Source organism: Pongo pygmaeus, chromosome 11 (assembly GCF_028885625.2).
Source record: "Pongo pygmaeus isolate AG05252 chromosome 11, NHGRI_mPonPyg2-v2.0_pri, whole genome shotgun sequence".
Taxonomy (NCBI): Eukaryota; Metazoa; Chordata; class Mammalia; order Primates; family Hominidae; genus Pongo; species Pongo pygmaeus.
The window spans coordinates 101,983,590-102,010,447 of NC_072384.2; the positions used below are offsets into that span (position 1 = coordinate 101,983,590).

General features: G+C 37.7%; 1 protein-coding gene across 7 annotated transcripts in view; it reads right to left on the reverse strand.

The window, feature by feature from the left end:
* Positions 1–852: 852 nt before the first annotated feature.
* The window catches only part of ALS2 (alsin Rho guanine nucleotide exchange factor ALS2), an 82,911-nt gene continuing 56,905 nt past the window's right edge, over positions 853–26,858 (reverse strand). For 3 of the 7 annotated variants that reach the window (XM_063647800.1, XM_054479132.2, XM_054479131.1), the window contains 16 exons: positions 26,729–26,794; positions 25,602–25,700; positions 24,528–24,692; positions 23,559–23,670; positions 23,272–23,349; positions 18,335–18,468; positions 15,915–16,082; positions 11,308–11,425; positions 10,208–10,365; positions 8,196–8,318; positions 7,167–7,343; positions 5,721–5,766; positions 5,441–5,502; positions 4,757–4,906; positions 4,426–4,522; positions 853–2,197 (listed from right to left, as the gene is read on the reverse strand). In XM_063647800.1, coding sequence (XP_063503870.1) covers positions 2,159–2,197; positions 4,426–4,522; positions 4,757–4,906; positions 5,441–5,502; positions 5,721–5,766; positions 7,167–7,343; positions 8,196–8,318; positions 10,208–10,365; positions 11,308–11,425; positions 15,915–16,082; positions 18,335–18,468; positions 23,272–23,349; positions 23,559–23,670; positions 24,528–24,692; positions 25,602–25,700; positions 26,729–26,794 — 1,792 coding nt within the window. In that variant the 3' untranslated portion in view covers positions 853–2,158. Of the gene's footprint in view, positions 2,198–4,419; positions 4,523–4,756; positions 4,907–5,440; positions 5,503–5,720; positions 5,767–7,166; positions 7,344–8,195; positions 8,319–10,207; positions 10,366–11,307; positions 11,426–15,914; positions 16,083–18,334; positions 18,469–23,271; positions 23,350–23,558; positions 23,671–24,527; positions 24,693–25,601; positions 25,701–26,728; positions 26,795–26,858 lie in introns of all 7 variants that reach the window. The other 4 variants (XM_063647798.1, XM_063647797.1, XM_063647799.1 and 1 more) reach the window with 3 other exon arrangements.

Genomic DNA, 26,858 nt, shown 5'->3' on the forward strand with positions numbered 1-26,858 from the left:
TACAAACATTGGCCTGGAGATTTAGGGTTTTTCTTCCAATACACTTCAACATTTATAATTTTAATATGCTATCTGAAAAGCATATAGTAGGAAGAATCCAAAGTAACTGAACAGTTTCATTCAAGACTCCAGTAAAAGGACAAATTGTAACATAGCTTTTCTTAGAACTGAGACAGCCTATCATCATTGGAAATCTTCTCAATGGGTCAATTTGTCTCAAAGTTTTTGTTTGTCCATTTCCACATATTATCCACCCCCGCCCAGAGTCAGAAATTCTGTAAATTTGGCTTTACCAGGCAAATGTGGTTATTTATGTGTTTGTTCAGAAACTCAAAACAATCTCCAATGTAAATGCAAAGTATTTAACATAAACGGATCTTTAAGGGTTGGTCCCCTTCCAACAGTGGACAGGCACATTCTGGTAGAGGCAGCAACAAGATGGAAAGGCCTCTTGAGAAAACATTACAACTGGGAGATAATTAATATCTAACGTTTCTAAGTAGAATTTTAAAGCCTCACCTTCCCTTCCCTCAATCTGTTTAGGAGGAAAAAAAATAACGAGTAACTATCAAAATATGCTTTTTATTCAAAGAAATAATAGATTTCTTTTGAGACCCGCGTCCTTGGGTTATTGGGGTAAGAAAGTTAATTTGCTCTTTGCTAGAAAGGGTGCTATAACTATTGGTTTACGTTTATTTTAAAGAGAGAGATTTCTAAAACCCCAGAGGGACTTCTGAGGCCAATACTTAGAGGCATGGATTACAATGTGGGCTAAAGAAATACTAAGTCTGGGTTTCCTTTAATCTTTTAGGCTGCCCTGTTCATTTCTTCTACAATCATAAAACAACCACATAAAGATGAATGCCTTTTATTATGAAAATTGCTGTTACATTACAGCCAACATTCCAAAACAGTATTTTAATAAACACTTGTCTTGATTATAAAGTAGAGCAAAAACCATGATCCTTTTTCAAAAGTAATTAACATCTTCTCAGTCACTTAACACAAATCAGGACACTCTGTATGCTCACCACGGTGTAGGAGATGAGATGAGGAAGAGCACCTATGTTATTTAAAACAGCTACTAGTGTTACTTATACAGTATAAACCAACAACTTACAATAGGGCATTTTTTAAAAAGCAAAACACTGAAATGTTGAGGTGCCACAATACTTTTGAGATGGAAAAAGCCAAAGCTTGTTTCCTTTTTCTTCCCATCCTGAGTTCAGTGTGAAGTATAGGGAAGAACAACACCAGGCTGGGGATCGATGCAGTTTTTTGCTTATTTCCCAATTGTTAGTCCTGCTCGAAAACACAGCCTGCATGCAAAACCTCCTCCGGCTGCCATTCACAGGCCTCGGAATACAGCGTTTGCACATGGACAAATGAGGTTCCTAGCAGCTCAGAGTCGGTGTCTGAATTCCAGTGTATTCACTATTCACTCTCCGTAGCATGATAAAGAAACCAAAAACAAAATTCCTATGTTCTTTTAAGTTAAGATACAGAAGACTCCTATTTGGATGCATTCCACATTTTGGGGACAGAATGTGGTAGTTTTGCACAGAACCTCTCCCATCAAGAAAAAGCTTAGAAAAAGTTAAAACTGCAGTTTAAAAGTTCCTTTCTCCCCTCCCTTGGCAAAGAGACATGATGCACACATGACTGGACGGGACTCAGGAAGGCAGAGTGTGGCCACTATAGTTTCAAGTACGATCTGGTTCTTGCAAAGGGATCAGGGTAACTGCAGGTGGATTCAGGCAAACCAGAAATTCAAAAATATCCATCAACTTCTTTAATATAAGAAGCTCTACTGGAAGCTTTTCTTACAACTTCATGTAGCTGACATACCCTTTACTGCAGGAAGGGATATCCTCTTCTTTTTTCAAATAGTAGATGAATGGTATTTTTGGAACTTATCATAGGCCAAGAACTGGTCTAATCTGATTTTTTTACCTCCTTTTCAATCCTCCCTTTAAACTATACCGTCCTTTTTTCTGGGCTCAGGGCTCTTATTATTAGTAAGGCTCATTCTAACAACCTAAATAACACAAAGTCCTTTCCAATTTCAACACTGTTCTTTTTTGCCACTACAGGAAGACTCCAGATGGTGTTATAACACTCTGTAGTAGATAATCCAGTTTTCAAGCTGTTATGCAGCCTAGTTAAGCTTCTCACGCTGAATCTGGTAGTAACATGCCTGGAAAAAAAGTTCAAAATAATTTCAAATTCACTTTTAAAGAAATTACATAAAGAGAGCAATGCATATGGGACTAAAGAAACAAAATCCCTTATGAACAAATTCAGTTGATGGCCCAACAGATTTAACTGATTTCACTTTTCCCTGTTCCCTTCTAGTTCCCCTATCTAGTGGCTGTCTTTTGCCTACTTGTAATTAGTATAGACAAAATTTTTTCATTTCCCATCTTATTCTAAAACAAACAAAGTTTTTTTTACAAGCTATCTAATATTCTTCACCACGCAGAGACACCACAATTTGCCATTACTGATTAGACATTTAGAGTATACCAATCATTAAAAGGTACAACTCTAATTAGAATCACCTAGTATGATTAATAAATATACAGATTAAGCATCATTGCAGACCTGGGGAGTCATCCAGGAATGCATTTTTAAGAAGCACCCTGAATTATGAGTTTCCAGGTATGGGAATTACTCATACCCCAATGAATAGCACATCCAGATAACATGTAACATTTTCCATTCTTTAGTTTCTTAGGATAAATCCCCAGGAGTAGAACCATTGAGTCAAACTCCACATTTTTTGATGTTGTTGATATCTATGTTAGTAACAATTGCTTTCCAAAAGGGTAATGGCTACTTACTCCATTATCAGCAATGTGGGAATAATGACTTCATTATAACCCCACCAGTAATTTTAAAACATTCTTGCTAATTTAACAGCACAAAATGGACCTTATTTAAATCTGCAGTACTATGATTTTCAGTGAGGTTGAGTATTTTTCTACATGTAAACTACTAGTTCAGTTTCCTCTTTGGTGATCTGTTTAGAGATACTCTTCAAATAATGTAAACACTAATAATCTAAGTCATCTGTGGCCAATATTTTCCCCAGTTTCTCCCCCTTTTCAGTTTATTTAATAGAAGTATTAATGGTAGGCCGGGTGCAGTGGCTCACGCCTGTAATCCCAGCGTTTTGGGAGGCCTAGGCGGGTGGATCATCTGAGGTCAGGAGGTCGTGACCAGCCTGGCCAACCTGGTGAAACCCCATCTCTAATAAAAATACAAAAATTAGCCAGGCATGGTGGCAGGCACTTGTAATCCCAACTACTTGGGAGGCTGAGGCAGCAGAATCACTTGAACCTGGGAAGTGGAGGTTGCAGTGAGTTGAGATCGCACCACTGCCCTCCAGCCTGGGTGACAGAGTGAGACTCTGTCTCAAAAAAAAGAAGCGTTAATGGTATTTTAGTTGAAAAGTTTAAAAAGTTAACCTAGGCCAGAAACCTGACATTGAATTCTAGTTATTTTTCTTATTTTAATTTACCTGTCTTTCCTTCTCTCTTCCTTTCTCTATATTTAAACCCCAAAGCATCTATATAATTTGCTATTCTACCCTCCCTCCAAAACTGCTAATAAGCTATCCAATACTTTGTTTTACCATTTGTTAAATAATTCCTCTTTTCCATTTTGGTTTGGTGTTTCCACTTTCATGTGAAGTTTTTATTATGATGTGTTTATATGGGAGCTATCCCTTCTATTTAGGTAATTGTGTATTCCTGTGACAGTCACATACTATCTTATCTTCATTATTATAATTTTATAAATTTTACTAACTGGAAGAGTAGGTCTATTCTTTCTCATTTTTCACAAGCGTTTTTGCACTTTCTATCTGCTGTTCTTTCAATAAACTTTAGAGTGATTCTTCCAAATTCCAAGAAAAATCAAGGCGGGAAACAAATGACTTCTAACAATCTCTCCAGGCCACCCAGATCAAAGAAGCTCACTTGTAATCTATTGGTTACAGTAAATACAAAGCAAAGAAAGAAGATGGAATTCAAATTCGTTATTTACATACTGCCTTCTGTGTTTTACCCTGTTCCATTAAATAGCACTCCTGCTGGAAACTTTCTTGGACACTAAGAATCCTTTCTGTTTCTTTTTTAGAGTTACAATTATTTATATAAATGTAAGCATTTATAACAGTTTGATCAATTTACAAGGAGGATTAGATAATAAAGAATTTGCTTTAGTATTTTGAGGAACAACTGGCTTATCCTACTTTAATATACTATATAATGTTTTAAAGTGTAGAACAAAATGTGCTCTAAAGGCATTTAAGTTTGCATTAAACTTTTATACAAAAAAAAGTGGTTAATGGCATTTATAATATGGTAAATGAAAGACAGATATGAAGATAAAAAAGTATTAAATAATACCTACACTCACCTTCAAGGTGGTGAACATTATACCCTGTTCCCCATGCTGAAGATAGGGGTCCATTAGATCCTCAATGAGGTGTACCTCAGAGCCTAAATTCCTAATCCTGCCCCGAAGAGAAAAAGATGCTGAGTTATTTTCACTTACATGTCCATTCTCCTTTTGAATCTAGTTGATGAGAAAAGAAAGAACAGCTCAATAAAAAGGTAATGCCACAGTGGAATGGGTTAATCGATTTTTTTCTAGTGGAAGAGCATACTCCTGTTGTCAGTTCAGAAAACGCAAGCAGCAGACTTTTAAAAATAACGACTCACTAATAATAAAGTCATAAAACAGTTACCTGGCCCGTAGCACCACATATAAGAAAACAGGAAACAAGTCATCCATGGACCACAAGAAGTCTTCCTGGAGTGATGCCAGGACACTCTGAGAGATCTCCTCAAAAGTCTGCTGGATGACCTTAAGTTTGTCTGATGGAGTAAATGTTGTGCTGTTACAGAAACAACGACAAAAAGACATCCTATCATTTTCTTAATAAAGCCATTTGATCATGCTTTTTTGACAATATTCCCTCCTAGGGTTCACATGCCTTAACCTGGACACTTAGGCCTTATGAGTCGTTGGAAAGGATGACTTTGTACTCCCATGGTGCTATAAGAAAAGTAGCCTCCAACTGTCTACGATTCATAAATTGTTTCCTTTTACCCATGTGAAATCTCATTCTCCTAATATATGCTCTTTTCTGAATGAGAAATTTGGTTAATTTCCAATTGGCTAAAGATGTGATTATATGGATAAATTTCTGGCGTGGCTCTCCACTACTTTTGAAAATGCAAGGTCATTTTAGAGTAAAAGATAACCAAGGGTCTCATTCTGATTTCTGATTTCCAGGTTGAGTTTGACACCAACAGCATATAGAATGGGGATGCTTCAGGCTTAGGTAAAGATAAGATCATATTAATAATATCTTAATAGACCAAGCACTACTTTGATTTGTGTGGCTTTTCAACAAATCAGAGATTACCTGATCTGCTGCAGACATTCTACTGCTGAGGCAAAACAAGCATCTTTCGTGGTTGGCAAAACCTGCAAAAAAGACAGTGAAGGTCAAGCAGGAAAACTATTTTCTGCAACAACAACAGAAATAAATGATATTGATGTCAGAGTGCAGGTCTTTGGTAATAACAGATGCAAACACAAGCTTGGGTACTGTTCTATCAAAGTAAAATGAAAAAGTTCTGCTATCTCAAATCCTTTTCATTACAGAAAAGCATATTTGCTGAGGAAAAGAAAATCTACTATACCTTTTTACTCTCTCCAAGGATTGACAAGGTTGCTGGCCAAAATTTCCTATAATGGAATCCATAAATTATTAATATAAGTTGTTACTTATGGTAGATAAAATCCCATAAAAATCATTGACTGCTATATTGGCTTCCCTGTCCCCATTAAAAAGAACTGCTCCACAATAGGTTAAGTTTTTATAAACATTCCAGAAGTGATTTAAGAGTTTTTATCATCTCCCTAAGGGATCTGTCATTCTATATCCCAATAATCCTACACATTACAGATATTACCAAATATTTTTCCTTCACTCAGTTTTATCTCATTTCTACTACTGAATTATTCCACTGAAAACAATTAAAGCACAAAATTTTAAAAAGCACAAAAATAAGAAAATACAAAAATTAGCTGGGTGCACTGACACAGGCCTGTAATCCCAGCTAGTTAGGAGGCTGAGGCACGAGAATCACTTGAACCTGGGAGGTGGAGGTTGCAGCAAGCCAAGATTGTGCCACTGCACTCCAGCCAGGGCAACAAAGCAAGACTCCATCTCAAAAAAAAAAAAATTGAGGCTTATTCACTTTTCTTGGTAGCACAAATAGAGATTGGGGAGGTGGAATCAGCTTTATCACTGCCCTAGAAAGAAAACATAATAATTTAGTATTACCTGGATAACGAGCAATAATGCCTTCTAATAAAAACAGCAGGGCTGGGCACAGTGGCTCACACCTGTAATCCCAGCATGTTGGGAGGCCAAGGCGAGCAGATCACTTGAGGCAAAGAGTTCGAGACCAGCCTGGCCAACATGTCAAAACTCCATCTATACTAAAAATACAAAAATTAGCTGAGCATGGTGCCGCACGCCTGTAATCCCAGCTACTTGGGAGGCTGGAGGCTGGGGCATGAGAATTGCTTGAACCTGGGAGGTGGAGGCTGCAGTGCGCTGAGATTGCACCATTGCACTCCTGCCTGCATGACAGAGCGAAACTCTCTTTCAAAAAAAAAAACCACTTCAAAACCTTTAACTTAAAAATTGCAAATGGAGAGGGAGGAAAGAAAAGAAGAGAAGGAAGAAGGCCAAAGATATGTATTCTGCTCTAAAGAGCTATAAAATACCAGGCAAAATAGCTCACACTTACTATATATATGTATATATAAAAATATATATTATATATTACTATACATAATATATAAAATACATTACTAATATATAATAAATATATATTACTATATATATGAAAACATAATAAAAAACACATTCCAAAGAATCAGGTTTCATACTCATCTCCAAATATTCTCAGAAATAGATTATTAACTATCACTATTTTGTTAAATAAGACGTATGCAAAAAAGTAAATAATTACAAGCCATATATATAATTAGATATCAAAGCGCCAAATTTCCAATAATGCAGTTTGCATTTTAAATTAAAACCATTTGGTTGCACTTGTAACTACTACACTTACCTCTGCACCCCAAGAAAGCCCAGGAGAGCAATATCTGGCTGCTTATTTAGTCGAAGGACACATTCCCAGTAAATGTCTTCCTCGCGATCATTATCCAAAGCATAAAGCATAAACAGCGGTGGGTAGAGCCGAGGTAGCAGCACAGGAAGCAATAATCCAGAACTCGTTACTACATAACTACAAAATAATGGAGTGGGAGGAAAGGAGCATTTTTCATATTAAAACTGAATACAGAATCCAAGATAGAGCTTCAGTTTCAAAGAGTCAAAAGTAGAGATGGGAAGTTTTAAAGAAGTTATAATATTACTCTGCTCTTTACATATGGAGTTGATATGAGGACATTATCTATAATTTTGTCTTAGAGGAAACTGAATTCTTTTCATGAATTAAAAATCTCACTGAAGACCTACTTTGTTTCCATTTTGAGGCTGATTTCTCTGAGGTTATTCTAGGACAGTGTGGTATTACTTCCTTTGCTAAGCAGCCTTTGTGCTCAGATCATCTGTGGTTGCTTTTTCCTGGGGTATGGCTAATAGTACTTGAGAGACCTAAGAGGGACCTCAGAAGGGGCACCTACCCAGCTACATTTTTCTTTTTTTTTTTTTTTTTTGAGACAGGTCTCACTTTGTCACTCAGGCTGGAGAGCAATGGTGCAGTCACAGCTCACTGCAGCCTTTAACCTCCCAGGCCCAAGTGATCCTCTCATCTCAGCCTCCCAAGTAGCTGAGCCCGTAGGTGTGTGCCACCATGCCCTGCTAATTTTTTTTATTTTTGTAGAGATGGGGTCTCCCTATGTTTCCCAGGCTGCTCTTGAACTCCTAAGATCAAGCAATCCTCCCACCTCAGCCTCCCAAAGTGTGGGATTACAGGTGTGAGCCACTGTGGCTGGCCCCAACCCTCCCGGCCCCAACCATATCATTTTAGAAATGAGGAAATAGATCTAGAGAACACACTTTCTCCCTGGGACTCTGAGTAAGATCATCTAGTCACCATTCCCTTTCTTCACTGTCCCCACACAACTCCATTTACCCTGGCTCTGGTGATTCAGATTGGGAATCTGACTTCCCAGTGCAAAAAGACTTCCTTTCGGTTGGCAGAGGAGCAGAGAGAGGAATTGTGCTGCCTTCTTCAGGCAGCTCAGGAAATAAGAACCTAAGGAAGAATAAAAAATATAATTATACAATTATACCTCTAGGGGGGTTGAAAAGCATAAAAACACATTTCCATTAGCTATGAAAGCAAGCTTTATTATCAACTAAGTATTTTAGTTCCCTGAGAAAACTGATGTTTCTAACAGGATAAAATTAAGAATGCAGCTAATGAATAATACCACTACAAAATCTTCACGTGCTATGATTTTCTTCTGTCTAGTTACTAAGGAATGGAAAATTCCGATCTATATGAGATATGTGTTCCTTACTGGCAAATCTCATCTGAGGTCAATTTATATTAACTCTGAGCAAGGACCACTCTTCTAGAATATAAGCAAACACCAACAGAAATTAAATGTCCAACATTAAGGGAAAAAATGATTAATTATAGAAGACACAACGTAAAGTTTTATTTTATTTTTATAGATTCAGGGGGCACATATGCAGTTGTGTTGCATGGATATATCAGGTAGTGGTAAAGTCTGGGCTTCTGGTGTACCCATCACCTGAACAGTGAACACTGTATCCTATCAATAAGTTTTCAACCCTCACCCTCCCACAAACACTCCCCCATTTTAGAGTCCTCAGTGTCTATTATTTCCCTCTGTACTCAACATAAAATTTAAAAATGTGTTTTTAAAAGTTGCTGAAAATTAATTTTTCAAATGATCAAGGGGATAAATTGGTGAGGAATTTTTTTTCCTGGGCTTTGAGTTCTGCCATAGATTTTATCTCTGACTTCCTGTATGCTAGCGGACTCTACCATAAATAAGTTTATTTTCTCTTATTTTTACGGACTTAAATTTTGGCCCTTTAAAGGCAATATGCAGTCTTCTCTATTTTTGTAGACTTACATCTTGCACCTCCATCTGCCCTAACTGTATAGTTGAAAAAACTAAAAAAGGTCAGGACACTTATTTTCATTATACTCATCTAGCTAATGTCAGAGCTAGCCCAGGCTAGTGATCTTTTTAATAGATCACACTTCTCCCTCAAAACCTGAAACATTTCCAATGTTGAGGCAAACAATATACGGAAGTTCTGGGAGAAATTTACAAACTTTTGTATAATTATCTCACTATAGTATTTACTTGTTGGCTTCAACTCAGTAAAAGATCTTATATCTCACAAGCTTAAATCTGTTTGTTGCCTGAAACTCTCTTCCCAAAGATGCTTACTGTCTCATTTAATTGCCTTCTTCGAGTCTCTGCTCAAATACCACCACCGTATTAGTCAGCCTGCTCTGACCTCCTCTTTAAAATAATAGCATCTCACATCTAGTACTCTTTCCCTTTATTTTTCTCCATAGTGCTAATCACTATCTGACATACTACATATATTTTTTATGTTTACTCTTTTCCCCCATTAGAATGTAAGCTCCATGACAGCAAAGACTGTTTGTCTTTGTTCACTGATAAATCCCTTGAGAGCCTAGAATGATGGCTATTACATAGAAATGCTCCATAAATATTTGTTAAATAAATGAACATATGTGATACTGTTGCCAAAGGACAAGACAAAAAAACTCAAGGACAAAACTTTATATTAAATTTTATCTACCCTGTGGTTGGGTTTTAGATACATGATTTTGCCTAGAGACTGAATCTAAATAAGACGACTACTATACTTCATACCAAAATTAGAATTTAAAAACTCCAAACATTTATTTTAGCTTTACTTAATAAGACATAAAAATAAATAAATAACAATAGCTAAGGTTCATCTTTTTTATGCTTATAGCTTACACATACATTTAAAACATGTTTTACTTAATCTATTAAAGGACTGTGGCATAAAACTATTTTCTTGATGATTCAGGGTGAAACTACCCAAGCATTGGTATAAAATAGTATTCCATAGCCTGCAGACTTTAGTGAAAAGCTCTCTTACCTCACCAGCTGGAAAATTCGCTTAAGATAGGACTTAATCTCCTTTACAGCCTCCTGCAATAACCTGCGGTTGGCTCCTACGCCCACGTATGTCATTCTATACACTGCAACCAGTGTCTCCACAAGCCTGCCCAGGGGGTGCAGAGGAGTGTCACAGGCCTGAGTAGGAAGAGAATCAATGAAGTCAGTTGATGTGCATTAACAGCAGAAACAATCCATCAATAAGAAACAACTTCATAAATGACAAACAATTGTCAAAATGTCAAGAGTCAATTTTGGGACCAGGAATATTCAAATACTTTAATTTTTTTGAAAGTACTATCTACCCCAATTATATGAAGCTGGAGTTCCTAATCTCGATCAAAGAATCTCCTTAACATTTTGGGCAAATAGCTTTGGAAGTACTGATATGGAATACCACAAAAGAAAGATTCTGCGGGATGTGGTAGCTCATGCCTATAGTCCCAGCTACTAGGCAGGCTGAGGCAGGAGGATCGATTGAGCTCAGGAGTTTGAGGCCAGCCTGAGCAACACAGTGAGAACCCCCATCTCTTAAAAAAAAAAAAAAGAATACAAAATTTTAAAAAGATTCAAATATACTTTAAACTTGATAAAAAATGTTACCTTGGAGAAAACTAAACACTGACTGTTGATGATACTCTGAAACAGTCATCCTTCAGTTCCCCTGACTTCTCAGAATACTCCTTCCTGCACTTCCCATCAATATACATCACACTTTAAATTGTAGCTGGTCTTACAAGGTTTCCAAGGAAGCAAAGAGCCTATCCAGGGGTGAGGCAGCATGCTTTACTTACACAATCTCTAGTTTGCTAATGTTATTAACAAAAAGCAATTTAAAACTCTAATCTTACTTCTTAAGAACCCCCTTGCATGCCCTAAAAAACTTTAAAAAGTTCTATCATAATAATGAGACAATCTTTAGGTAGAAATGTAATCTTGGTAGTTTGATAATTAACAAAAGAAATGCACAGGATGCAAAAACAGGATTAGAATAACATTAAGCTGTGAGTCTATCTGAATGATATATTGTGGTAGGTGAATTATTAATTCACAAGACCAATGTAATTTTTACTCGTTTACCTTTATTAAATATTTCCTGATGTCATCATATTTCTCCACAGAGAAGGCACCAACATGCTGTGGAATGAATTCCAAACTCTCTAGTGTCTGAGTCTGTGAACGACTTAATATTTCTGGACTATAAAAAGGGAAAGAAAAGTCTATTGTATTTCACATCAAGAAAGCCGGATACGTGTAAATACTCACATGAAACACAATCACTAGCTCCAGTCAAAGTGGAGCATCCAACATAGTACTAAATCCAACGAACTCAGAAATCATCACGATCTTGCTATTAGGTACTCAGTTTACATAATATTCATTCAAAAAATCAGGTAGTGTTACTTTGTACCAACTACAATAAATTAATGAAGATTCTACTCCAGTCTAAACCATGGTGTTGGAAATAATATGACATTAGCTTGAAGATAAATACAATATTAGCTTGAAGGTGATAGACCCGTTGGTGACAACAGAAAAATGGAATAAAAGGAATAAAAGAGGGAAGGGAGTTAAGGAAAAAGGGAAATAAGTCAAAGGGCAAAGGAAGAAATGAAAACGAGGTTAAGAAGCAAGGAGATAATGACACTCCAACAGGTGACAATGTAAGCACATAACGGGTAAACAGAAACTGGATGAAGAGGCTAAGAGAAAACACACACTAGTAATCAACTGAAAATTTGGTAACAGTGTTCTATCATTAGATGACAACCAATGAGAAACTGAAAACTGTGCATAATCATTATTATTAGAGATTTTAGATAAACACATAAGATCTTTGTGGTAGCAACATAATTTTATATAAAGAGTTCATTCATTTTCACTTCTCAGAAACACCTAACAACAGTTAACCCAGGTTAACTGAAGGGCTAAAGTCTTAAGGTCGAACTGACAGCCTGTACTAAGCTGACCATGTGTATCACGCACAAGGGGCAGTCAATGGCTTTCATCAATTCTGGGAGTTTCCATTTCTTCTACTGATAGAGTAGAAGGTAACAATTATGAACTTCATGAATGAAATACTAAAATCAATTCCTATTTATCCCAAATATAGAAAAAAAATCACTTCTTTCTACATTTAATTTCTTGAAACACACACACGAATTTCAAGCAAGCAAAAATTATACTATGGTTTTCTTTAAGTATCAATTTTGGGGATACTCAATTAGATAGACTCTAAACTAATCTCTCCAGGCTAGAATAACAATTAGTATTTGTTAGATTTGACTGTGAAATGTTTAAAGTTCCTGAATTATCTTTCAACCTCTGGAATTTAATTTCTATGTAACTATACTTTAGTATATTAAAATTATTTGAATATTGGTAATTTATTTAAAGAATTTGGTAACTTTTAGCAAACTAGAACATTTAATTATTCAGAACAAACATTTACATTCTGAATAAATGGACACTTGCTCAATTTTTCTTCAACTCCTTTTAGAAAGCAACTGACATGTGGAAATGAAGACCAGCATAAAACTCGTTTAAAAATTAACTGTATGTAGTTACACACACAGATTAAAGTATGCTCCTTGATATTTTAACAACGAAGGCACAGCTCAAACAAACTATTATCTAGACTTAAACTCAAGAAAGTCATAGTTAATTAGGAAGTTTTGCTGCAGGGATTAGTAAATTCTTTAGGTCCAAATGCTAAGCAATGCTTGTGGGAGTTACTGGTCAAGTTAAAGAAGAAAGGCAGATGGAGAAAAGCAGGAGAAAAGAAAAGAAGGTGAAAAAGAAAATTTTAAAAAGGAGAAAAAGAGAGAAATGAACAAGTACGTCTGTAACTTTTCTTTCAGTATTTTGAAAACGTTGGGCCACTTCCTTCTGGCTTCCAAGGTTTCTAATGAGAAATATGCAGTCATTTGAATTGCTGATTTCCCATTATTTCACTCTAGTTGCTTTCAAGATCTTTGTCCATGAATTTTAATATGTGTCTATACATGGTTATCTGTGGTTTTTCCCAAGATGGAGTTTGTTCAGCTACTTGAATCTATAGGTTTCATGTCTTTTTACTAAACTTGAGAAGTTTTCAACCATTATTTCCTTCACAAAATGTTCCATCCCTCATTCTTTCTCCTTTTGTTTTTTTTTTTTTTGAGATGGAGTTTTGCTATTTTTGCCCAGGCTGGAGTGCAATGGCGCTATCTCGGCTCACTGCAACCTCTGCCTCCCGAGTTCCAGTGATTCTCCTGCCTCAGCCTCCTAAATAGTTGGGATTACAGGCATGTGCCACCACGCCTGGGCTAATTTTGTATTTTTAGTAGATACGGGGTTTCGCTATGTTGGCCAGGCTGGTCTCGAACTCCTGATCTCAGGTGATCTGCCTGCCTCGGCCTCCCAAAGTGCTGGGATTACAGGTGCGTGCCACCATGCCCAGCCCATTCTTTCTCCTTTTCTTCTGGAATTCTAAGGAAACAAATTTAGAGCCACAAGTCCTTGAGGCTATGTTCACTTTTTTATTTTTTCATGTTTTTTCTCTCAATTGTTTAGATTTGATAATCCATACTGATCTATCTTCAGGTTCACTGACTCTTCCACTGCCATCTCTATTCTGCCACTGAGTTCATACAATAAGTGATTTTGGTTAGTGCAATTTTCAACCCCAAAATTTTGATTTGGCTCTTCTTTATACCTTCTGTTTCTTTGCTGATACATTTGTTCTAATATTTATTTCAAGGGTGTTTGTGATTGCACATGTGAGTATTTTATAATAGTTGCTTTAAAGTTCTTGTCAGACAACTTCAACATCTATGTCATCTGTTGATATTTATTGATTCTCTTTCCTGAAATAAATTGAGATTTTCATGGTTCTTTCACTGCTGAGTAATTTTGGTTAATGTCTTGGATATTTTGAGCATTATAAAACTCTGGGTCTTGTTTCTATCCTATGGAGAATGTTGACATTCATAAAACAGTAAACATAGCAGGCTTGAAACTGTTATCTTTAGAAGGACCTGAGCTAGGTGTGGTAGCTCACGCCTGCAATCCCACCACTTTGTGAGACTGAAGGCAGGAGGATTTCTTGAGGCCAGGAGTTCGAGACCAGCCTGGATAATATAGCAAGACCCTGTCTCTATTTATAAAAATGAAATAAAATTAAAAAGAACCTGCTTATAAGGTTGACCCTTGGCTGGCACTTGGGAATTAAGCTTCGTAAAAGTTCCATATACTGACAAAGGTGTTTTGCTGTCCTTAGATTAACAATGTGATTTATGGTGAACATCTGCTTTCCTGTAAGCTGGGACTGTGGAATTTGGCAACTGCCAGGCACAGGGTGCCTATGTGACCCGCCCCCAATATAAACCCTGGGCACTGAGTCTGTAGTGTGCTTCCCTGGGCAGAAACATGAGACACATGTCGCTGCATTTTGCTGCAGGGAAAACCGTGTTGTGTGTGACTCATCCCAGAAAGGAGCGATCATGGAAAGCTTACACATGGATTCCTCCAGACTCTACCTGTGTCTTTTTCCCTTATGATCTGGTTGTGTGTCCCTACCATGTTGCTGCAATCTTACTTGTGAGTACAACTATATGCTGAGTCTTGTGAATTCTTCCAGCAAATCACTGAATGTGTAAGTGATATTGAGAATCCTAAAACAGCAGATATTTTTGCTTTAGTCTCTTGTGGGCCATGGTGCCAATGCCAGTTCACTTCTCAAAGCCTTTGCAACCTTCCTGGGTTTGTTCTGTGAGTGTACAACTTAATGACTACTCCGGGACCTGAGTGATCAACCTATGAGCTTGGTTCTCAAACTCTTTGGTACTAATTAGGATCAAATTCATACATGTGCAGGTCTAGGGTGAGCCCAGGAGTTCACAAACAACTTTATGGGCTTGTTTCCCAGAGCTCTTCTCTCCATCACATCCCCAGTATTTTCTGGTTCTCACGCACCCCTTTTTAGGTCCTCTGGCCAAAAACTGTCCACTTCCGTGATTGTGCCACATCTAGGGACAGATGGTGGGAGAACATAGAACAAAGCCAAAAATGCAATGGGGTTGGGGCTTGGCTTTCTCTTGACCTAAGGAGCCACCAAAGGGGGAAGAAGATTCCACTCTCTCAAGAGTTTTGACTTTTGCAAGTTTCCTGTTCATGCCTGCTCCAGCTGCTGCCATTACTGCCGCAGAAGGTCCTGGAGGCTTGGGCATGAGATAATAGAGAAAAAAGACAGAAAGAAAACTGAGTATATATCAACCACTCTGAATTTTAGGAGTCCCTTTGTCACTCCTTGAGCCAGAACCAGAGGGATTTTTTCTGTATCCCTGTCTGTCTGCACCACAGTACTTGCTTTCACGTTTCAGGCTGCACTGAGTTCTAGCTGAGGAATATTGGAGCAAAACATCTAAGTAAATTCACCACTGGTTTTGTGGTACTTTGAATTCAGGTTTTCTTCCTCAATCTACTTGTTGATATTTACTTTTCAGAGTTCATAAATAACTGTCCATGTATTCTGTTCAGCTTTAATAGTTGAGTTCAACAGAAGATAAAGAAAGTGAGTTTTAATCCCTCTTACTCAGAAGCAGAAGTACATCATTAACTTTTAAATTAAATGTAGTGAGCCTTGACTACTTACTGGTCTTAAGTTTCGTCTTCCTAGCATCTATGTTGAGCAGGTGTTCACTCACCTGTCTCTGTGCTGGCGCCGACTGGTGGTTAAGGCCACAGCAATATTGTCCCACGCTTTCCAGACTTCCCCTTGGCCTGGGCCCTCGCAGCCCAGTTGGCGCCAACATTCGTCAAACACCGCTTTCCACTTCTCATCAGCTGGCACTGCCAGGTTTCCTAGCTTCCTGCTAATAAAGTCATATCAACCTTTTATTAATCATTTCTTTTGTGCAAAATTGTTCCAAAGAACAGAAACGTTCTAACATACAACCGAGAATGCTTTTTTTGTGACCAAAACTGCCAAGACTGATGGTAATTCTATTTTTAAAACACTAAATGAAAAATTTTAAAGGAATGTTTTTCAGCTAATTATTGTTTTTTGGATATTAAAGTGTATGGAATATTAAGTACAAAGCAAACCAATTGACTCTGCCTCCTATAATTCCACAGAATTAATTTTAAAAAATTGATTCCTGGCCAGGTGTGGTGGCTCATGTCTGTAATCCTAGCACTCTGGGAGGCCAAGGCAGGCAGAACACCTGAGGTCAGGAGTTTAAGACCAGCCTGGCCAACATGGTGAAACTCTGTCTCTACTAAAAACACAAAAAAATTGGCTGGGCGCGGTGGCTCACACCTGTAATCCTAGCACTTTGGGAGGCCAAAGAGGGTGGATTGCCTGAGGTCAGGAGTTCGAGACCAGCCAGGCCAACATGGCAAAACCCCATCTCTACTAAAAATACAAAAATTAGCTGGGCATGGTGGCGCATGCCTGTAATCCCAGCTACTCGGGAGGCTGGAGCAGGAGAATTGCTTGAACCCAGAAGGTGGAGGTTGCAGTGAGCCGAGATTGCACCACTGCACTCCAGCCTAGCAACAGAGTGACGCTCCATCTCAAAAAAAAATTAGCCAGGCATGGTGGCCCGCACCTGTTGTAATCCCAGCTACTCAGGAGGCTGAGGCAGGAGAATCGCTTGAACCTGGGAGGTGGAGGTTGCAGTGAGCTGAGATCACACCACTGCAGTCCAGCCTGGGTGACTAAGTGAGACTCCATCTCAAAAAAAAAAAAAAAAAAAATTAAAAATTAAAAAAAAATAAACATAAAAATTGACTCCTGTTAGAACAAGGATTTTCTGAACCTTGCACATCTTATAATGAGAAGTTAAAATGCATTACATACTGGGTTCTAAAAGACTCTAAGAATAAACATGGTACAGAAAACATATCCTTGGGAACAAAAAACTGAGGTGCTACCAAATATAATAATAAAATTAAAGCTGCAATCAATAAAGAAAAACAGACATATGCCAAAAACTGTCCACTTCTGTGATTGTGCCACATCTAGGGATAGATGGTGGGAGAACAGAGAATAAAGCCAAAAATGCAATGGGGTTGGGCATAATATACTTAGATTTTGCCTTTTTTCCTCATATATGCAGATTTTACTATTCCACTTGGGCTGTGTGTGTGTGTGTGTGTGTATGTTCTTTACTTTTCAAAATCAAGTTGTGTACAGATTCCATTTAAGAATGCTCTTTCAGGCTGGGCGCGGTGGCTCACACCTGTAATCCCAGCACTTTGAGAGGCCAAAGTGGGTGGATCACTTGAGGTCAGGAGTTTGAGACCAGCCTGGCCAACATGGTGAAACCCCGTCTCTACTAAAAATACAAAAAATTAGCCTGGCATGGTTGTGTGCGCCTACAGCCTCAGCTACTTGGGAGGCTGAGGCAGGAGAATCGCTTGAACCCGGGAGACAGACACTGCAGTGAGAGCCAAGATCATGCCACCACACTCCAGCCTGGACAACAGACCAAGACTCCATCTCCCCTCCCACCTCCAAAAAAAAAAAAACAAAACAAAAAAAACAACACTCTTCACATATAGAACTTTCCTTTTAAACATCCATGCTTTAAGGCTCATAATCTAAACCAAGACTATAGACAAGACTATAGATTTAGTCATCTAAAGCACTGTCAGCTGACAATTCAAGAAGGTTACATCTTGTTTTAAAAAAAAAGAAAAGACTTTGGCCAGGTACAGTGGCTCATACCTGTAATCCCAGCACTTTGGGAGGCTGAGGCAGGAGGATTGCTTAAGCTCAGGTTCAAGACCAGCCTGAGCAATAGCAAGACCCAGTCTCTACAAAAATTAGAAAAATTAGCCGGGCATGGTAGCGGGTGCCTGTAGTCTCAGCTACTCGGGAGGCTGAGGTGGGAGGATCACGTGAACCCAGAAGGTCAAGGCTGCAGTGAGCCATGATCACACCACTGCACTCCAGCCTGGTGACAGAGTGACACCCTGTCTCAAAAAATAAAAATAAAATAAATTTAAAAAGAAGACTTTAAGAACTTGACTTTGCTTTTAAAATATTAATCAGCTTTGATAAAAGCAAGACAACTCCAAACATTCAATAATTAATCCAGAATTAACACTAGTTACTCACAAAACTTTAGGTCTGTCTTTATCACTCTCATACAGACTAGGTTTGAAGTAGGTTCCAGTGATTTTTATCCCAGATCCCCATTCTCCACTAAAATAACCTTCAATGTAGTCTCCATTTGGCATAGTCAGTGTTCCCTAGGTAAAGTCAGAGAATAAAATGTGGGGTTAGAGGAAATATATTCAACATTTACTTATTTATTTAGAGACAGAGTCTCACTCTGTTGCCCAGGCTGGAGTGCAGTGGTGCGATCTCGGCTTACTGCAACCTCTGCCTCCTGGGTTCAAGTGATCCTCCTGCCTCAGCCTCCCAAGTAGCTGGGATCACAGGTGCCCGCCACCACGCCCAGCTAATTTTTTGTGTTTTCAGTAGAGATGGGGTTTCACCATGTTGGCCAGGCTGGTCTTGAACTCCTGACCTCAAGTGATCCACCCACCTTGGCCTCCCAAAGTGCTGGGATTACAGGCATGAGCTACCACGCCCAGCCCTCAATTTTTAAAATCAAGAGAAAAAAAGCACTAAATGGTTGTTTTCCTTTTTAACTTGCTCTTTACCAGTCTCCAACTCTTTAAAACTCAAACAAAATGTGGGCACATGCATGTCTAAAAGAGTATATGAAAATAATCCATGGGTAAAAGAAAAAAAAACACACACAGGGAAAACTCGAAAATATTTTGAACTGCATGAAATGACCATACAATATATCAAAATTTAAGGGATGATGTAAATTACAAGCAGTGCTTAGAGGGAAACTTACAGCTATTAACACCTATCTTTTCAGGAAGATCTCAGATCAGTAATGTAAAATTCCACCTAATAAAATTACAAAAGGAGGAACAAACTAACAAACTAAACCCAAAGCAGGAAAGAGGAGGGAAATGATAAAGATTAGTGCAAAAATCAGTAAATGAGATAGAAAACAAAAAATAAAGAAAAATCAATGAAACTAAAAGTTGTTCTTTGAAAAGATACACAAAATTGACATTTAACTAGATTAATCAAAGAAAAAAAAGAGAAGACATAAGTTTATAAAATCAAGAATGAAACAGGTTATTACTATCAGCCTATAGAATTAAAAAAGTTAGAAGGTGCTATTGTTTTGAAAGTGTGTCTCCTCTAAAATCTGTGCTGAAACTTAAACCCCATTGTGATGGTAGTAAGAGGTGGGGTCTTTTGGGAAGTGATTAGGGACAGTGTCCTCATGTATGAAGCAGTGCGTTAGAAAAGGGCCAGAGGGTTGGGCACGGTGGCTCACGCCTGTAGTCCTAGCCCTTTGGGAGGCCGAGGCGGGCGGATCATGAGGTCAGAAGTTCCAGACCAGCCTGATCAACATGGTGAAGCCCCATCTCTACTGAAAATACAAAAATTAGCTGGGCACGGTGGCGCATGCCTGTAATCCCATCTACTCAGGAGGCTGAGGCAGGAGAATCACTTGAACCCAGGAGGTGGAGGTTGCAGTGAGCCGAGATCATGCTACTGCACTCCAGGCTGGATGACAGAGCAAGACTGTCTCGAAAAAATAAATAAATTAATAAAAGTGCCAGAGGGAACTATCTTAGGCCTTTTTGCCCTTCCATCTTTTGCTATGTGAGGACTCAGCCAAGAAGGCCTTCACCAGACAGGGAATGCTGTAGCCTTGATCTTGGACTTCCCAGCTTGCAAAATTGTGAAGAAATAAATTTCTCAGTCTATGATATTTTGTTAAAGGGTCACAAACATACGAAGACAGAATGGAATACTAAGAGAACAGCTTTATGCCAACAAAGTAGATAACATAGAGAAATAGAAAAATTCCTAGGAAGACAAAAAGTACCAAAACTGACTCAATAAAGAAATAGAAAATCTAAATAGACCTAAAGCAAGTAAAAAAACTGAGTTAGAAATTAAAAATTTTCTCACAAAGTAATGCTTAGGCCCAGAAGACTTCATTGGTGAATTCTCCCAAACATTCAAAGAAGAAATAATACCAAAGCTTCGCAAACTTTCAGAAAATAGGGGAGGAGGGAACACTTCCCAACTTGTTCTATGAGGCCAGAATTATCCTGATATCAAAGACAGACAAAGACATCACAATAAAAGAAAACTACAGACCATTACCTCTCATAAATATGAATGCAAAAATCCTCAACAAAATATTGGCATTAAATCCAGCAACACCAACATATAAAAAAAATTATACACCATGACTAAGTACAATTCATCCCAGGAAAGGAAGGTTGGTTTAACATCAGACAAGCAACCAATATAATACACCATATTAGTAGAGTAAATGATAAAAACCACATGATCATCTCAACAGGCAATGGAAAAGCACTTTAACAAAAATGCTTTTCAGCCAAGCATGGTGGCTCATGCCTGTAATCCTAGCACTTTGGGAGGCCGAGGTGGGTGGATTGCTTGAGCTCAGGAGTTTGAGACCAGCTTGGGTCATAGCGAAACTCTGTCTCTACAAAAAAAAAAAAAAAATTTAGCCAGGCATGGTGGCATGTGCCTGTAGTCCCAGTTACTTGGGGGGCTGAGGAGGGAGGATTGCTTGAGCCCAGGAGGTTGAGGCTGCAGGGAGCTGAGAACATGCCACTGCACTCCAGCCTGGGTGACAGAGTCACTATCTCAAAACAAAAACAAAACAAAACACACACACACACACACACAAAGCTTTTCTCTAAAATAGAAAACAATGTAAAGATGCCCAATCTTAACATTTTTCTATTCAACATTCCACAGGAGACTCTAGCCAGTGCAACCGGACAAGAAAAAGAAATAAAAGCCTTCCATATTGTAAAGAAAGAAGCAAAAATGTCTTTACTTGTAGGTGACATGATTCTGTATGCAAGAAATCCTAAGAAATCCACACACACAAAAAAACTACTAAAACTAATAAACAAATTCAGCAAGATTTCAGGAAACAAGAACAAACTACAAAATCAACTGCATTTTTATATTATAGCAATGAAATTAAGAAAACAACGCTTTATAACAGCACCAATAAAATACTTAGAAATAAATTTAAGCAAAGAAATGCAAGATGGGTACACTGAAACCTAGAAAACATTGCCAAGAGAAATTAAAGATCTAAATAAACTGTGAGATGTTCTATGTTCATGGGTTGGAAGAGTCAATATTAAGATGGCAATTCTCCCCAAATTGATCTATAGATTCAATGCAATCTCTATCAAAATCTTAGCAAGGTTTATTGCAGAATCTTGATAAGCCAGTCCTAAAATTTATATGAAAAGTTAAAAGAATCTAGATTGGCCAGAACAATTTTGAAAAAGAACAAATTTGGAGGACTTATATTCCTGATTTCACAACTTACTAGGAATCAACAGTAATCAAGATGGTGTGGTATTAACACAAGGAGAGACATGTTTATCAGTGAAATGTAACTGAGAGACCAGAAATAAACATATTTTCTGGTCAACAAAGGTGCCAAGATTCAATAGGAAAAGGTGTTGGGAAATTTGGATAGCCATATGCAAAAAGATTAATTTGGACACATAATTCAGCCCATATACAAAAGTTATCTTAAAATGAATCACAGATCTAAATATAAAAGGCAAAACTATAAAACTTTATTTTTTTTTAGACAGAGTCTCGCTCTGTCACCCAGGCACAGTGCCGCAATTTCGGCTCACTGCAAACTCCGCCTCCCAGGTTCATGCCATTCTCCTGCCTCAGCCTCCTGAGTAGCTGGGACTACAGGTGCCCGCCACCACACCTGGCTAATTTTTTGTATTTTTAGTAGAGATGGGGTTTCACCATGTTCACCAGGATGGTCTTGATCTCCTGACCTCGTGATCTACCCGCCTTGGCCTCCCAAAGTGCTGGGATTACAGGCGTGAGCCAACAGGCAAAGACTTCTTAGACATAACATCAAAAGCATAATTCATAAAATTTTTTATAGAGTTCATTAAAATGAAAAACTTTTCTATTTCAAAAGACACCATTAAGAAAATAAAAGACAAGTCAGACTGCAAGAAAATATTTACAAATCATATCTGATAAAGGACATGTATCCAGAATACAGAAAGAACCCATACAATTCAACAAGAGTACAAACAAAATTTTAGAAATAGGCCAAAGATCTGAATAGACATTTCATCAAAGAAGATATATGAATCACTAATAAGCATGTTCTACATCATTAGTCACTAGGGAATGCAAATGAAAACCAGGAGATACCACTTCATACCCATTGGAATGGCTATAAGAAAAAAGACAGAAAATAAGAAATATTTTTTGATATGGAGAAATTAGTATCCTCACACATTGCTGATGGGAATGTAAAATGGTACAGACACTTTGGAAAAAAGTTTGACAGTTTCTTAATATGTTAAACATCAATTTACCATACAACTCAGCAATTACACTCTAGGCATCTACTTGAGAAATGAAAATGAAAACATATGTCTACACAAGAAACTGCATTCAAAAGTTTATAGCAGCATTATTTACAATAGTCTAAAGCTGGAAATAACCCAATGTCCATCAACTGGTAAAAGGATAAACAAAATGTAGTTTTGGAATACTATTCAGCCATAAAAAGGAACAAATACTGTACGTGCCACAATATGGAAAAAGCAAAAACATTATGCTAAGTGTAAGAAGCCACATAGAGGAGATTGCATGTATGATTCCATTTATACAAAAGGCCCAGAAAAGGCGAATCTATAGAGTGATTAAGAGTGATTAGTGGTTGGCTGGGACTTTAGGTGGAAATGGAAGTCACTGAATGAGCAGAAGGGATTTTCTTGGGTGACGGAAATGTTCTGAAACTGGATTGTGGTGGTGGTTTGTACAGCCATGTTGACCAAAAATCACTGAAATGTGCACTTGAAAGGGGTGAATTTTATGGCATGTAAATCAGCTATTTTTAAAGTAAAAAAAAAATTAGTAAAAGAATTTATTAGGGAGAAAAAAAAAGAAAGCTAGTTTCCAACCTTTCCGCTAAGAGTCCAGTCATCTGAAAATTCTCCCTCATAGATAGTATCATCTTCAGAAAGCAAAACCCCATTTCCCTACAAGAAGAAACAAGAGAAAAATTACAACACATAAAATACAGAGTAACTTAAGAGTGCACGCAGTCATATCCCCAAAGCCTTATGGAATCTTAAAAGAAGGAAAATAGTACTAAGAAGGTGGAAACTAATCAAAAGATGATGTAAAAAGTTAAGGACAAAGGAGCTCTAAAAAGTCAGTAATAACTACATGCAAATATTCCACTCACCATCATTTTATTAAGGTGAAAGTTGCCCTCGTAGTATAATCCAAACTGGGTAACCACCACACCATTCCCTTGACACACATCATCTTGCCACATTCCCATATACTTTTCCCCCCTGCACAGAAATAAAAAGAAAAGAAAAAGCACTGAAGACAAGGATAAAGTAGGGAAAAGACAATTATCATATGGGAGATCCCAGGCATCAACCCTAGGTTGGTATTGCTTCCATTTTTCTAGTTAAAATAGTTAACTTTGTCTCCTCAAATATGGGACAAGGTGACAGCAAAAGACATCTCACTCAGTAATGCTCTCTGAAGAATTTAATGTTGTGGTCTATCTGATACAGATCTGTATATACCCCAGGTAGTTACTTGATAACTTTAAAATACATAATTTTTAAAAAGAAGGCCTAGAATTCAACTCTAAATAATTTCATTTAAAATGTAATAAGCAGAATAAAACCTATGCACAGGTTTTTCTTACATAAAAGTTTGCTAACTTAAAAAAGAAAGAGGCTGGGTGCAGTGGCTCATGCCTATAATCCCAGCACTTTGGGAGGCAAAGGCAGGTGGATCACTCGAGGCCAGGAATTCGAGACCAGCCTGGACAATATGGCAAAACCCCATCTCTACCAAAAATACAAAAAATTAACTGGGCATGGTGGTGTGTGCCTGTGGTCCCAGCTACTTGGTAGACTGAGGTAGGAGGATCCCTTGAACCCAGGAGGCAGCAGTTGCAGTGAGCTGAGATCGCACCACTCCAGCCTGGGTAACAGAGTGAAACCCTGTCTCAAAAAATAAAAAAGTAAATAAAAGGGTTTGTCATAAAAGAAGGTTCATTTTTCACCTACTCAAACTCAAAGACATCTTACTAATCTCCATGAAAAAGACAAAATAAGTATAAACTGCTTGTTAAATAATGATGGTGTTTAATCATTGGCTTAACTGTGAGAATAGAAGGAGAATACTGTACCTAGTGATATCATCAAAGACACCATATCCTGCTTTCTTATCCATTACCCACTGGCCAATGAACATACTAGGAGAAGAGGACGTCAATTTCCCACTTCGTAGAAGGCCATGACCATGACGCATATTATCTTGAAAACAGCCCTCAAATACTTCACCAGAAGCATAGCTGTGGTTGGAAAGAATGGATAATTATCACATGCACATTGAATTCTGATGCTCATTTTTACAAAGTTTAGAAAATCCAAAACCATACTCAGTCTCACTGGTAGCTATAATTGTTTGTTTATATGATTATTTTTCACCAATTAAAAAAACCTCATTTTTGAATGATTAAAGTTAAAAAGTTAAAGACATCATGTGTGGTATATTGCATTAACATGAAAAGCAATGTGTTTTTATTCTCTTATGGGAAGACGAAATAATGAGTTATTTTTAAGAGAGAAGAATAAAAGTTTTGTCCATTAGAATCAAGTAATAAAAATAAATTTATAGATAAGACATATAGGAGACTCTATGAGAAAATTATGGTTTATAAGGTATATAAAATTTAGGGCCGGGCATGGTGGCTCATGCCTGTAATCCCAGCACTTTGGGAGGCCGAGGCGGGTGGATCATGAGGTCAGGAGATCGAGACCATCCTGGCTAACGCGGTGAAACCCTATCTCTACTAAAAATACAAAAAATTAGCCGGGTGTGGTGGCAGGTGCCTGCAGTCCCAACTACTCGGGAGGCTGAGGCGGGAGAATGGCATGAACCCGGGAGGCGGAGCTTGCAGTGAGCCAAGATCATGCCACTGCACTCCAGCCTGAGTGACAGAGCGAGACTCCGTCTCAAAAAAAAAAAAAATTTAGATAAGAACTAAATTTAATAATCCAGTATTTTAATCCTGTGACAGATGAGGGGTTGACCTTTAAAAGATGATCACACAGAGTTTCAGTTTTATTTACTCCTCTAAATTTTATCTATAAGACTAAATAAAACTTAAACCTTGGAAATTTTGGCTATGCAAACATTCAGGTTTACCTGGTTATATGAAAAACCAACACCAGTCCAACAGCCTTTCCAATGTTATTACCTGTAGACTCCTTGACCGCACATTTTTCCTTCTTTCCAATGGCCCACATAATGGTCTTCTTTGTTCATCGCCTTGTTTGGGATTCTGTATTCTCCATAACTGCCATGAGAAAGAAAAAATAACAAAAGAAGATGCATTTATGACATATTCACCTTTTGTATGTATATCCTGGTAAAATTTTAACAAGGAAGACAGAGGAAACATTCACCTGTAGGAGTAAAGGGTTAAAACAGCATCTTGGTTTAAGGTGAATCTATAATCTAGGCTGTTTGGCAAGAGGAGTGAGACATCAGCCCCGCTACACTAAGATATGGTGTTTTAATCCAACTCCAGTGAAAAACAGAAGACCTGTGTCCTTCACCTATCTTTGTCACTAATTACCTGCACCACTATGCGGAAAGCCCAGGTATCTAGCTCCTTTATTTGGATAATAAGAGGGGCAACTCAGTGGGTAAATTAGATGATCTAAAGTCTCTTCTCATTCTAACAATCTATTAAAAAGAGATTTTAACACATCACAAGAATTTACATGATCACACAGACACACAAAATCACCTACCCAACATTTTTTATATACTAAATTGCTTCCTTAACATTATACCAAATACTGCCATAAACTAATCATGTAAATACATTTACAGTGTTAGAAAACATGATAAACTTATTTTTAAAAAGTCATTAGAGCATCATTAAGATAATATAGCACTTGGAAAATTTCTCCTTTAACAGATCACAGAAATTAAAGATGACTTAAAACAACTGAAAGGAAAATTTTTCTATGTCCTTTGTGTAAAGGGGGACTCTCGTCTCAATAGTACCACCATTAAAATTACCAAAGTTCTCAGTCTTCACAACTGAGAAATGAATAGAAAACACAGCCCCATTTTCACAGATGGAAGGCTGTGTAATTTGAGGTCACACAGCTATCAAGGAAAATGACCCAGTCTAGGTAAATCAGAGGCTGTACCCCTCACTCCTGGCTCTCTTCATGCTCATACATGTGCATTTCTAAAAAATAACAACAAAAATCTACTACTTGCTTGAAAAGCAGCTCTGCATACAAAATAACATAATTTACGACCTTACCGAACTTGAATTTACTGTCATGTTTTACACAATTTTCTTACCCATCTTCCAAGCCATTCCTGAACATGCCAGAATACATCTTTCCATCAGGCCACTTCAAAACCCCTCTGGAATGCATAAGCAAAGAATAATGCATGTCAACTAATATTTCAGATAATTCATACTTTTTCT